The sequence below is a fragment of the Lathyrus oleraceus genome, chromosome 3 (assembly GCF_024323335.1).
Source record: "Lathyrus oleraceus cultivar Zhongwan6 chromosome 3, CAAS_Psat_ZW6_1.0, whole genome shotgun sequence".
In the NCBI taxonomy this organism is placed as follows: domain Eukaryota; kingdom Viridiplantae; phylum Streptophyta; class Magnoliopsida; order Fabales; family Fabaceae; genus Lathyrus; species Lathyrus oleraceus.
The window spans coordinates 26,371,167-26,385,242 of NC_066581.1; the positions used below are offsets into that span (position 1 = coordinate 26,371,167).

At 36.4% G+C, this 14,076-nt stretch overlaps 2 protein-coding genes across 3 annotated transcripts; one reads left to right on the forward strand and one right to left on the reverse strand.

Moving 5' to 3' along the window:
* The first annotated feature begins 9,010 nt into the window (after positions 1–9,010).
* Positions 9,011–11,585, forward strand: LOC127132243 (probable aldo-keto reductase 1). 2 transcript variants are annotated; one of them, XM_051061162.1, is made up of 7 exons: positions 9,011–9,213; positions 9,803–9,970; positions 10,060–10,263; positions 10,350–10,522; positions 10,618–10,714; positions 10,934–11,087; positions 11,212–11,585. In XM_051061162.1, exons 1-7 carry the CDS (start codon positions 9,157–9,159, stop codon positions 11,388–11,390), a joined length of 1,032 nt encoding a protein of 343 aa, XP_050917119.1. In that variant the 5' UTR covers positions 9,011–9,156; the 3' UTR covers positions 11,391–11,585. The 2 variants fall into 2 exon arrangements, with proteins under 2 accessions (XP_050917119.1, XP_050917118.1); XM_051061161.1 differs by lacking the exon at positions 9,011–9,213 and adding an exon at positions 9,475–9,711.
* A 278-nt stretch (positions 11,586–11,863) lies between these two features.
* LOC127132244 (perakine reductase) lies at positions 11,864–13,866 on the reverse strand. Its single transcript, XM_051061163.1, has 7 exons — positions 13,735–13,866; positions 13,479–13,646; positions 13,176–13,379; positions 12,917–13,089; positions 12,699–12,795; positions 12,435–12,588; positions 11,864–12,308 (listed from the first exon to the last, which is right to left on the reverse strand). Exons 1-7 carry the CDS (start codon positions 13,792–13,794, stop codon positions 12,130–12,132), a joined length of 1,035 nt encoding a protein of 344 aa, XP_050917120.1. The 5' UTR covers positions 13,795–13,866; the 3' UTR covers positions 11,864–12,129.
* Positions 13,867–14,076: the final 210 nt, after the last annotated feature.

Below are 14,076 nucleotides of genomic sequence, written 5' to 3' on the forward strand. Positions count from 1 at the left end.
TATGGATCGGCCTTGGCCTTCAGACCCATTCATTTTTGTCGTTCACACCGTTTTTGTCAATCTCACACTCCCTAGGGCCAAGACTGAAAGCCATTGGGACATGGCTTTGGGCTTCTGCGCCCTTATTCCCCTTCATACCATAGATCTCAGGGGTTTGCCCCCCTGAATGGGCTTATCCCTTCTCCATCCAAGGCCCATTATGCATTTTTTAATTCAATTTCACCTTGTTATTATTGTGATAGTTGTTAATTAATTTTGATTAAGGTTAATCTTAGGATTTAGTTTAGATTAATTAAATCTAGTTTAGTTTAATTTTTAGGATTAGATTAGATAGTAATTTTGAATATGGATTTTTAGAGTTAACTTTAGAATTTTTTTAATACTATTTTAGATATTATTTGAATATTGATTATTTCGAATATTATTTTAAATTGATTTTTGATATTTTAGAACTGGTTTTTGAATACCTTTTAGATATTGTGTTTTGATATATTTTTAGATATTGGTATCTTCGGTTTAATTTTGCTAACTAGAATATTTAATGTTTGTTTGATTTCAATTCTCTTATATTCTTTCAATTTCGATTAATCCTAATTTCTAATATCTAACATCTAACTCCTAACTTTTACATTTCCGCTTTCTAATTTCTAACTTTTACATTTCTTGTACCTAACTTCTAACATTTAATTTTGGTCATTTATTTACTTTGTCTTTACATTGCTTTATATCATATTGTGCATTCATCATTGCCATTCTTCACATTCACTTTGATAATCAACATAAAATGAACTAAAAATGAATAAAAATGAAAAAGGCATAAAAACGACTTAATTCATCTTGATTAAGACCTGACCATGGAATTATAGACTATGGACTTAGAGGACTCTTTTAAGACCTTTGCATTGGACCTTGGACCATTGGTTGACCTAAGAATGATTTGGAGCATATTGGACTTTGTAATCTTTTATTACAAGGGAGCACTCATGGCATCATCCTCAAAGAAGAAAGGGAGTTATGTTTGTGTAAGACCCCAATTTTGGCCCTAAGATCCCTCATGGCCTCCAGGCATCATATCATATCATATCATTGCCTCAAGGATCATTGTGCACCTTTGTTTCCCTCCTAGTGGACGGGTATCTTGTGAGTGTGATTCTTGATCACCAAGCATGTATAGCACTTGTATATCATTGCTTTTCATTTGTTTACTAACCAAAAGTACAAAAATATTGTCATCTAACCTTGTTTCTTGCAGATGAAGCAAACTAGGTCAAACAGTCAAATCATTCATTGAGCAATGGATGGTGGCCATTCTTGAAGAATTTGGGCACCATGATCATTCATCAAAAGTTCATATGAGTTGTGGTATCATTTGGTATCAAGATCTCAAGTGGAAGAGGCTTGGAATTCATCAGAACATGGCTCAGTCAACCAAAACCCTAGCAAAGTCAATTGTGGTCAACTGTGCATTTAATCAGGGATTTGAAGGTGTGAGATGGTTGGAAAGGTCTCATTCATGTCCATACAAGCTTCAATTAACATTTCAAACATCCACAGTGAAGAATTTGAGGTCAGACAAAAGTTTCCCAAAATAGTAAGGACCTGTAATTTTCAAATGCCCAAAATGGAAAGTCCTTCTCCTCAAAATTACATGTCCAAGAAAGCTTCAAATGGAATTTTGTCCAACATGAAAGTTGAAGATCTTGCTCTTGCCTTTCCAAAAAGTCCAAGAACACTCATTTCTCATTTATGGTTGGCAAGTTATGATCAAATCATTTTCAAGAATTTTGGGATTTCAAAGTGGCATAACTTTCAAACCATTTGGCCAATTTGGGTGATTCTTTTTTGAGCAAACCACATTTGACATGTACTATCATGATGCATCATTACATTTCATCAAAAATCTTCACATAAAAAGGTCATTTTTCAAGTGAACCATTTAAAATTTGGTGGGAAAAATAGTGATTTTCAAAAATACATGGGATTTTCATACCAAACCAATTCAATTCACTTCTAAACATGATTTGTGACTTGCTTCAAAGGAGAATTTACTGTTCCATTGGTTCTAAGTGCAAAAGGGAAATTTGGCCAAAATGCATAACATGTGCAACTTGCTAATCACTTCCAATTTGTGCTAATCATGATTAAGGCATTGGATTAACAGGACTATAGGAGCTTAATTGTAACAGAAAATTGGGATCCACATTCACAATCTCAGATCAAACTCACAAATTTCTCAAATTCTCTCAATTCTCTTCCAACTTTTTTTGACTTTTCCTTCGAAATTCACCATTGCTTTGCTAGTTCTTTGTGTGAATCTTCATCTGCAGGTGGATTGGAAGATCTGTTTGAAGCTATCATAGGAAGAATCGTGCAGAATCCTAACTGTTGCAACCTTGAGCATCCATGGCAATTTGAGAATTCTCCATTACCACACATTTCTGAGCTGAGCTATCACTTCTATTCATCTCCTGCATCATCCTAGTCCATCTGTTTTCACCATTGGAGCCTTGAGGAGCTCGATTTCACAGCTGTTGCTTCATAGAGGTAAGAATCCAAATCCTTCGATTCTTGAAATTGACATGTGGTTTAGGTAGAGCGTGTAACATAGAGTGTTCTGAAATTCGAATCGTGCTAATTCATCAAGTAATCATGGAGAAATCTGGATTTAAAGTTTGGATGTCAAAACTTTTCTTGATCGAATCTTTCTCTATGTTGAGTTCTGGATAAAATCATGATGATATTAGTGATCCTTGTTGAAAGACGAATCTATCCATGTATAATTTGTCTATTTCTGTGAGAATTCGTTCTTGCTCATGATGAACACCAAGAACATGATGAAGGTGTTCAGTTTCCTTTCCCAGAACGCGTCCAGATCTTGTTTCGCCATGCTTCATGTTTGAATTGTGTTTCCCGCCTCCGCTGGCCATTCACGCGTTGCCAAGTCACTTAATGAAACTCAGCGTTTCATTAAGTGATCTCCATAATTACCAAATTGCCATCCGCGCCTTTAATTTCATTTTAATTCTTAAATGTTTATTTCATCTTTAGATCAAACTTCAAAAAATCATAAAAACCTCATGGATGATCCAAATTGATTGGGGATTTTTGCATCCATCTCCATTTTCTCTCTAGTTTTTTTTAGGTATGATAATAAAAGTTGTGCACGGCTGTGTTTTATTTTGGTCTAATATCTTTGTTCATGTATGTTTCTTGCATATGTTTTGCCATTTCATTCATGAAATCTTGATGCCTGCTCCAAAATGCATGAAATTTTATATGCATGATCTAGACTCATTCCTGGTGATTTTGGTATATAGTTTGCTAATTTTGCATTTCTGGATTAGGAGATATGATGTGATCTTCATGAGTGTGACAATGTATGTCACACTATGCTTTGTTCATGTTCTTGATTTTAATTTCCATACTTGTGCTATGCCAATTGAGCTGGATTTTTACATGATTGATCTTATGAATGTTGAGAATACATGTGTATTTTTCTGGAATTTTTAGGTGCATTTTCAATTTGTTTGATATTTTCCTTTGCTGTTTGGTCATTTGTGAACTCTTGTTGAATGCTGAACTTCCATGTTTTGTGAAATCCTTGTGCCTTATCACATGAGCTTGAAATTTTATACATTGCTTCCTAATATGTTGAAGTGTATCATGGCTTTGGTCTCATTCATTTATCATTTGTCCTCACTATTTTATACTTGATTGAAGTTGATGCTCAATTTGATACCATGTACGAGCTTGTTTCTATATGCTTTGATTTGTTGATTTTCATTGACTTGGTTCCCATTGTCCAAATGCAATGAAATTTGATATGTTGCTCATTGAATGTGTCCTGTTTAAGCTTGAATTTTCTTGGAATTTATTGAGCTATTTTGGTATTGGTTTGATTGTGATCATTCTGTTAGCTCCAATATGATTCCAAAGTGTATAGTTTGACATGTTTTGAGTATGAAATGGATTTGGTGTATAGTTTTGACATGAGACCAATTAGACTCTATTCTTGTTTGATAAATCTTGATTTTGATCAATTTTTACTTGCTGTTTTGAATTTTTCATCTCCTTTTGACCCTAGGCTTGTCCTAGTGGTCTTACTTCTCATGTTTGAGTTTGACTTTTCAGGTTAAGAAGCAAATGCTTTGAAGAGATTAATTCAAGTTGATTTAATTTGGTTTATTTGATTGTTATGAACTAACTTGTTTCATTTTGTAGGATGCTTAGCTCACTTGCTTTGAGCTTTATGCCTTGCACATGTGATTGATTGTGTTTTCTGTTGGTTCTTATGTTGTCTGTTTGACTTTGTAATTGGGGTACTGATTATATTTGATTGATTTCAGGTACCATAGTTGCTAATAGTTCTTTGAGAACTTGCATTGCTTTGCTTGATAGCATTTGCATTGAGGTAGACTCTCTTGTCTCCATGTAGTCTGGAAGACCTGGCTTGTTATTTAGCCAGGCACCTGTCTGAAGTCCTCCTTAAGAGGCAATGTTTGTGATTGTTTAAATTTTGTCCCCAAGCAGGTGAAGTCCTTTTAATAAGGCAATTGGTAGACAAAAGAGATATGTAGCCTATCTCCTACTATTCTGTGAGTCACTCACCTTGCTCACACCACATGTGTTGATGCATAGTGAGTAAAAAACCCAAGATCTATCGAGTCATTACCTTGTGGAGAGAGTTCCAACTTTCTGAACTCCCACACCTTCTGATATTCAATGCTCTCCCTGACCAGGGATAAGAGTGATGAGGCACACCCCTCATATCCTTTAATCTGCTTCACCTTGGCTCTTAATGTCAAGGTTAAGAGCACCATTTACCCTATTCCAGTTGACTTTTAAGTCTAACCCTTTGATTGAGCCTAATTGTTTGGTTATAGTGGGTGCTAAATGTTTGTTTGATTGATTACTTCATATGTACATGTTTGCTTGCATACCTTTGTGCATTTATCATCATTGATTGTTCATTATTGCATGATCATCACTCCATGTCTTTGTGACTTGTTTGTGTTTGCCCATTGAGGACAATTGTAAGACCATGTTCTTTGGCCATTGTTCCTATGATTTGGAAGGGATAGAGTGTAAGACCATTTCATTGGTCACTCATATCCTCTTAGCTTTGAGCTTCTGTTTGTTTGTTGTATGTGAGGATACAACTGTAAGTCCATGTTGTTGGCATTTGTATTCCTATGATCATCTGTTGGAGATCGGAGTAAGCCCAGATAGATTGACATCTGATATCCATCTTTTCATTTGTGTTTGCTTTGTGAGGATACAACTGTAAGTCCATGTTGTTGGCATTTCTATTCCTATGATCATCTGTTGGAGATCAGAGTAAGCCCAGATAGATTGGCATCTGATATCCATCTTTTCATTTGTTTTTGCTTTGTGAGGATGCAATTATAAGACCATGTTCTTGGCATTTGTAATTCCTATGATCATCTTTGGAGGTTGGTATAAGTCCAGATAGATTGGCATCTGGCATCCATGTTTGTTTTCTTTTGGGAGATTAGAGTAAGACCAGTTATTGGCATCTGACATCCACTCTTTTGTTCTGTTTTGCTTTGTGAGATTGGAGTAAGACCATTCTATTGGCATCCGGTATCATTGTTTTGTTTTAGGAGATTGGTGTAAATCCATTTATTGGTATCCGATATCCGCTTTTGTGTGTGAGATTGGTATAAGTCCATTGATGGCATCCGGTATCATCTTGCTTTTATTTTGCTTGCTTGTTTTGTTGCCTTATTCCAAAGGACACACTTGAATCATCTTCTATATGATTTCAAGAGGTGAACTTCTAGGAAGTTTTACACTCCATCATCCATACCCTTTTGTTTCAAAACTCCCTTTTCACATTGTTGACTTTTCAAACTTGTATATACATGTTGTGCAAACATTCTCACCTCTTTCAAATTAGAAACCTGGACCTTAAGTCCTTGATTTTCAAACTTCACTTTTGTTAATACTTCTTTTTGAATCAATCTTAATCATACTTTGACCATATTTTGTGAATACTCATAATCAATTAACCTCACACATTCAATTGTTTTGGCTTTGCCCACTTCTTAACATGTTTTCATACATTAGCCGTAGGTTTCAATTACCATAGTGGTTGATGTAAATCTTACCTTATCCTTAGTGAGTCGATTGTAAGACTTCCGTACTGAAAACAGGGTTAACCCCTCTAGTACGTCGAAGCTGTCCTCGCATGGTGGATTGTTGATTCAGGTTGAGTTTTCTCCCATTGGTAATAAAAAGCCTTAGTGCTTGTGTAAAAACTGAACTCACTAATTTTTGGAAATCTTTTAGCCGAACTACGGCGTTTTGATCCTTACCTTTGATGGAAGGTACGTAGGCAACGGGTTCATCCGTTCAAACACAAAAATAATAAACTTGTACATTCTTTTCTCATCATCCCATTCATGTTTGCACAATATGTCAAAAACAAATAAACATTTTTATACAACAAGTGTGAAAAGGGTTCCCTAGGAGTACCTAGGACGTGATGGGTGCCTAACACCTTCCCATTGCGTAATTTACCCCTTACCCAGACTCTCTGATCTTTTCATTAGTTTTCTATGTGTAAAACTTCTTAGGCTTTTGTTCGCTTTTTAGCCAGTCCTTTGGATAAATAAAAGTGCGGTGGCGACTCGATTCATTGTATGCTTTGCTTATGGTTTAATCAATAAATCATATAGCGACGAATACACCGCTACAGTTTGTAATATCATTATGCGCTTTCTAGCTTAGAACACAATGCACACACAAGACTTTCTCTTGGATTACCTTACAACGAGACTCTTTATTTTTTGCACAAGTCCCTTGTATTTTCCATGTATCCCCCTCCCCTTTTTGATGTACTTTTACTCGCTTTCCTTTGCCTTGTTATTGCTTGTTAGCTAACCATTAGACCATAAGATCGTTCACTATTTCATAATCAATAAACAAACCCTTGATCCAACGCCAAACGGCATTTTCTCAAATCAAACTCAAAAGCATCATAAAATGCGATTAGGATTGTATGTCACGAGCCTTAAGCGGTAAAGAAGGGATGAGAATGGAGATTTCCTACATTCGTTCTGAGTATTTTGAACACAAGATGCTTAACTTGGTAGTTCAAGATACTCACCTTTACCCATAGTCTTTAGTGCAATCCGAAGTCAAGAACAATATTTCTTCAAAACATAAAATCAATATCAACTCATCAAACCTTTTGTTTGAGCCTTAGGGCATCACTTCGAAAACCCTTTTTCAAGGTACAAAATCAACAAAACAAATAAATGTTTTGTACCCACGAACTACAGGGCTCTGATTTCTCACTTCAACAAGTGAGCATACGTAGGCACGAGGACCCAAATCCTTGGCGAGCACACTAATTTAAAATTCATCTTCACTTCGTAAACCTTTAGCAAGTAAGCATTAAGATAACGACACTCATTCAAGCGTAGACATCTTAGATGGTTCCCATGGAGTACCATGGATGTGAGGGGTGCTAATACATTCCCCTTGCATAACCGACTTCTGAACCTGATCGTGGTTGCGATGACCATTCTTTTGGGGTTTTCTCGATATTTTCCCCTTTCCTTTGGAATAAATAAAAACTGATGGTGACTCTGTATTTTTCGCGTAGCGACACCCACAATCTCACAAGATTGTTCATTACTAAGGTAAACTTTGCCGAGGTTCCCGAGGACATAATTTTTGAAGAATTGTTTCTATGAAGTTGCGTGAAAGGATGCTCCAGAGTCTAATACCCAAAACTCTTTCTTGCTCTCCAAAGAACATATCAATGCATCACCTCCTCCTGAGGTTGAAGCAATGTTTGCCTCATCTTTCGCCTCCTGATTCTTCGGTGCACTCTTGCACTGATTTTTGTAGTGTCCGGTTTTCCCGTAATTCTAACACTCGATAGTCTTTGAGCTGTTAGAACTATGATGATTTCTGGATTTTGATCGTCTCACCTTTGATTTGTTGTGTTCGCTTCCTCTGGTTGAACTTCTACCTCTTGATTCTGTATGCAATACTGAAGAGATTGATGATTCACCCGACTATCTCCATCAGATCTCTTCACTGAGAACTAAATCACGAACATCATCAAATTTCAACTTGTTGCTTCTCGATGAGCTACTCACGGCTGTGACTATATCATTCCAACTTTCTGGAAGGGAAGACAAGAGTATCAAAGCCCACACTTCTTCATCAAAGTCGATTCCAATCGAACTCAATTAGGTTGTAGTAGTGTTGAGTTCGTTTAGATGTTGCATCGTCGACGCACCTTCTGCCATCCCTAAGTTAAACAACAACCCCATCAAATGAACTTTGTTTGAGGTCAGCGACTTTTCGTACATGCTGGAAAGAGCCTTCATAAGATCAGTCATAGTCTTCTTTTGCAATGTTGAAAGCAACATTACGGGATACCGTCAATCAGATGACTCCAAGAGCTTTTCTATCGATAAGGGTCCAGGCACCGTCCTTCATTGCCACTGGTCTCGTGTCCGTGAGAGGTTCATGCATACCTTTCTGATACAAATAATCCTCTATTTGCATCTTCCAAAAGCTGAAGTCCGCACCATCGAACTTCTCAATTTTCACCTTTCATTCGTTTGCTGTCATCGCTCCCACTCGAGTCTGACTCCTCTGCCATCGCTCTCACTCGGAGTTTTTCTCATTGGTGTATTTCTCTAGTTATTGAAAATGCTCTCAATGTTAGAATTAATATTGTTTTGACTTTGACATCTTATATAACCAAAATATTGGCTACATCATTCGCAACCCATTCATTACGGTTCTTATAAAATAGAAACATCTTCTATTTACTTCAAAATAATAAGAAAACAATGACATCCAAATATAAGAAAACAATGACATTTTCAACTCAAACGTCAAATATCATGGACACGTTATAAAAAATGCATAGAAAAGTGGAAGATAGTGCCATTCTTTGAGGTAATGGTGGCTCTGGGTATAAAATATTCGGAAACCTTTCTTTTTGGAAGCCACCGATAGTTGACCAAGATAGATGGAAGAAAGAAATATAGTGAGTGAGTGACACACTCAATGATGAAACTAAACCACCGCTGACACACTCAGTGACGATCCATGCACATTTTATTCATCTATATATAACAGATTTTTTTTCATTCATCAACCAAAATGGCAACAACAACTCAACTAATTCCTCATGTCACTCTTGGAACCCAAGGCTTTCAGGTATCTTTTCCTCACCTCAACAACCATTTCTACCATTCTATTCTTCTTTCTATAATAAAGATAAATACAAATAATAATTGCGATCAGAGAGGACTGAAACTACTGTTCTAGAACTGGAATAGTGGACATGGTGGACCGGAAACAATAATTAATGCTAACTATTTTAAAGATAACGTCTCTCACCTAAACTTTTTCTTTGACATAAAAAAAACACAAGTTGGTAAGATAAGAGGTGGAAAGTCAATTAAGATTATGTAATAGAAAATAGTAGTAGTGGAAATGGTGTTATTATGACCCACCTCCAAGAGTTAGGTAATGTTCACCTACCACTACCACTACCACTACCAGCCAACACATTCTTGAAGAGTAAGGAACATACACACAAAGAGAGAAACCTATACTGTGGATAATTTGTTGTGGAATAGAGAAACACAGAAAATGGGAGATACTACTACCATTCATATTCCTCGAGTGAAACTTGGAAGCCAAGGCCTTGAAGTAAACAAACACCGTTGAATTTGATATCAATCACACTTTCTTGTTCCTGCAAATCACTAATAATAATGTTTTGTTGTTTTTGTTGTTGCAGGTTTCTAAGCTGGGATATGGATGCATGGGCCTCACAGGAGTATACAACGACGCTGTTTCGGAAGATGTTGCTATATCTTTGATCAAACATTGTTTCAACAAAGGAATCACTTTCTTCGACACATCTGATGTTTATGCAGCACATGTCAATGAAGTTTTGGTCGGAAAGGTACTACTACAAACAAACTTCAACCTCGTACATGTCTATGTTTTTAACATAAATAAAAGATGTAACATAAACATTTTAATAACTCTTAGGCACTAAAGGATTTACCAAGAGATCAAATTCAGATTGCTACAAAATTTGGGATTGTCAAAATGGAATCTGGTAAAGTTTTTGTAAACGGTAGTCCTGAATATGTTCGATCTTGTTGTGAGGGTAGTCTTCAACGTCTTGGGGTGGATTACATTGATCTGTATTATCAGCACCGTGTCGATACCACTGTTCCCATTGAGGACACTGTGAGTAACTAATGCAATGTTTTTCTCTATTCTTCCTATTTGTTTGGTTTTAGAGTTTTTGATTTGGTGATATGAATCAATCATAGATGGGAGAGTTGAAAAAGCTGGTTGAAGAGGGAAAGATTAAGTATATAGGATTATCGGAGGCTAGTACGGATACAATCAGAAGGGCTCATGCTGTTCATCCTATTACTGCTGTTCAAATGGAATGGTCCCTTTGGACTCGTGAAATTGAGCCGGATATTGTTCCCCTTTGCAGGTATCTTCGATCAATAGCCTCTGATGCCATATTACTTTCTTTCCTGCATGAGTCTTCTTTGAATGATTTTGGTTGTTTGGTGCCAACTTTTATAGGGAACTTGGCATTGGATTGGTACCATATAGTCCCCTTGGCCGTGGATTTTTCGGAGGCAAGGCTATCACAGAAAGTATACCTGCAACCAGTTTTCTGGTATGGACTTGATCCTAATTGTTTCTCATGACAGTTAATGTTAGCCATGAGCTCTGTTTGGATAAATAGTTCATGAATTTAAGGCGGATCGTTTTCGTACAACCTATAAGTTGGTTTCATAAGCTCTCGCAAATTCTTATACTAGTAGTAAGAAAGTTTGAATGAGTAAATCCAAACCGGCCCTTATTCATGGTTTATCAACATCTCGATTTTCACCAGGCAATGCAACCAAGGTTGCAAGGAGAGAACTTCGACAAGAACAAGATATTTTATTCTCGGATGGAAAAGTTGGCAGAGAAGCATGGATGTACATCTTCACAGCTTGCTCTTGCATGGCTTCTTCATCAAGGAGACGATGTAGTGCCAATCCCTGGTAAGTGATTTTCCATTTTTTTAACTCGACAACTTAGGTGCTTATGAGACTTACTTGCATGTTACGAAACCTTTTGTTGTTGCGAGTATAACAGTTTTTAACTTGTCATGTGTTGTACTTGTAGGAACAACTAAGATAAAAAACCTTGAAAGTAATATTGGTTCGTTTAAAGTGAAGCTCAACAAAGATGATTTGCAGGAGATTGAAGATGCCGTGCCAATATCAGAGGTGGCGGGGAGTCGTACTACCGATGCTTTTGTTCAATGCTCATGGAAGTTTGCTAATACTCCACCAAAAGCGTAGTTTGATGCAAGTTTTGAACCTCAGTTTTTGAGATTCTAGTGTTTGGTCTCTTTGTGTGACTCACAAATTTAATCTCATGAATAAAACCGTCTGTTATTAGTCGAATAAGGATTAACTAAGAAAATGTTTTAGCTTAGACGAATAAAACCGTTTGAGAAAATATTATTACATGGTAGAAAATCTTGCTTATTAACACTTTGGAGCTGGTTAGAACTATGAAGCATTGATACCTCTAGAAATAGGTCTGTCGTGGTGTCTGACATGCGTCGGTGTCTGACACTTATATGACACTCATACAACACGTGTCGGACATTTCAGACAAATATTTCAAAAAGATTTTTTTTTTTTACTTCAAGACACCTTTTTGGATAAATCTCACACACATCTAAAAGTAAAAGGGTTAACATGTAATGAATCGATATTATCAATGAAGAATTAAAGACTTAATTGAATGATAAGGGAGGCTATACCACTTGAGTTGTATGTGTCACAGAAACACACATTTGGAACTTCCATTGAGATTCAAATATACAAATTACTATACCATTGCAGCTGTGGAAATCAATCATTTTTGTCTAACAGATAATATACGTTTCAAAACTAGGAGTAAATAAGCTAAAATCTGAATTTACATATGCTTCTGCAAACTGGTTTAATCAGATAACATGAACATAATTAAGCATATGGAACACAGTTAGGATAAAATTTATGACTGATGCATTAGCAAACTGGCATCAAGTTATGCTTTTGGTGGAGTATTAGCAAACTTCCATGAACATTGAACAAAAGCATCGGTTGTTCGATTCCCTGCCACCTCTGATATTGGCACTGCATCTTCAATCTCCTTCAAATCATCTTCGTTGAGCTTCACTTTAAACGAACCGATATTACTTTCAAGATTTTTCGTCTTAGTTGTTCCTGCAAGTACAACACACGACAAGTTACAAAGTTGTTATACTCAACAACAACAAAAGGTTTAGTAACGCGCAAGTAAGTTTCATAAGTACCTAACTTGTCGAGTTCACAAAATGGAAAATAACTTACCAGGGATTGGCACTACATCGTCTCCTTGACGAAGAATCCACGCAAGAGCAAGTTGTGAAGGTGTACATCCATGCTTCTCTCCCAACTTTTCCATTCGAGAATAAAATATCTTGTTCTTGTCCAAATTCTCTCCTTGTAACCTTGGTTCCATTACCTGGTGAAAATCGAGATGTTGGCGAACAATGAATAAGGACATGTTTGGATTTAATCATTTAAGCTTAAGGCTAACATTGACTGACATCAGAAACAACTGAGAGTCCATACCAGAAAACTGTTTGCCGGTATACTTTCCGTGATAGCCCTGCCTCCGAAAAATCCACGGCCAAGGGGACTATATGGTACTAATCCAATACCAAGTTCCCTAAAAGAGTTGGCATCAAACAACCCAAAATCATTTAAAGAAGAACCAAAATCATTTAAAGAAGAACCGTGCACGATATCAAAAAGCAAATATGGTATCAGAGCCTATCGATCGAAGATACCTGCAAAGGGGAACAATATCCGGCTCAATCTCACGAGTCCAAAGGGACCATTCCATTTGAACGGCAGTAATAGGATGAACAGCATGTGCCCGTCTGATTGTATCAGTACTAGCCTCAGATAATCCTATATACTTAATCTTTCCCTCTTCAACTAGCTTTTTCAACTCTCCCATCTGCGATTGATTCAAATCAACAAATAAAGAACACTAAAACCAAACAAATCGGAAGAATAGAGAAAAACATTGCATTAGTTACTCACAGTATCCTCAATGGGAACAGTGGTATCAACACGGTGCTGATAATACAGATCGATGTACTCAACCCCAAGACGTTGAAGACTACCCTCACAGCAAGATCGAACATATTCAGGACTACCGTTTATAACAACTTTACCCAATTCCATTTTAACAACCCCGAATTTTGTAGCAATTTGAATTTGATCTCTTGGTAAATCCTTTAATGCCTGAGAGAGTTATAACAAAATGTTTATGTTACATCTTTTATTTATGTTAAAACAAAAAAAGACATGTACGAGGTTGAAGTTTGTTTGTAGTAGTAGTACCTTTCCGACCAAAACTTCATTAACATGCGGTCCATAAACATCTGATGTGTCGAAGAAAGTGATTCCTTTGTTGAAACAATGTTTGATCAAAGATATAGCAACATCTTCTGGAACAGCATCGTTGTAGATTCCACTGAGGCCCATGCATCCATATCCCAGTTTAGAAACCTGCAACAAGAAAAAAAATAAAACATTATTAATGATATTCGCAGGAACAAGAAAGTGTGTGATTGGTTTCAAATTCAAAGGTGTTTACTTCTAGGCCTTGGCTTCCAAGCTTCACTCGAGGAATATGATTAGTACTAGTATCTCCCATTTTCTGTATTTCTCTGTTCCACTACAAATTTTCAACACTAACTCTTTCTCTTTCTCTGTATAAAGATTCCATAATAAAAAAAATTATTTTTATAACTTAAATATTTGATAATTATATATTTTTTTATGTTGTTGACCAATTGTTGTTGAACGTTGAGATCTGTGCTGATTTTGTGAATCTTAAAAGTCTAACTTGCATGAATTTTTTTGTAATAAAAAAACAATGCTCTTAAATTTTGAATTTTGAACCCAAATACCTCATTTAAAAAAAAATCCAAAATAA

Excerpts from the sequence above, each read along its gene's own strand:
- LOC127132243 (XM_051061161.1), top strand. The coding sequence starts at position 9,652 with ATGGGAGATACTACTACCATTCATATTCCTCGAGTGAAACTTGGAAGC. Across the intron at positions 9,971-10,059 it reads ATGAAGTTTTGGTCGGAAAG|GCACTAAAGGATTTACCAAG; the intron begins GTACTACTACAA and ends AATAACTCTTAG. Across the intron at positions 10,264-10,349 it reads CTGTTCCCATTGAGGACACT|ATGGGAGAGTTGAAAAAGCT; the intron begins GTGAGTAACTAA and ends AATCAATCATAG.
- LOC127132244 (XM_051061163.1), bottom strand. The coding sequence starts at position 13,794 with ATGGGAGATACTAGTACTAATCATATTCCTCGAGTGAAGCTTGGAAGC. Across the intron at positions 13,380-13,478 it reads ATGAAGTTTTGGTCGGAAAG|GCATTAAAGGATTTACCAAG; the intron begins GTACTACTACTA and ends TAACTCTCTCAG. Across the intron at positions 12,309-12,434 it reads CGATGTAGTGCCAATCCCTG|GAACAACTAAGACGAAAAAT; the intron begins GTAAGTTATTTT and ends TTGTACTTGCAG.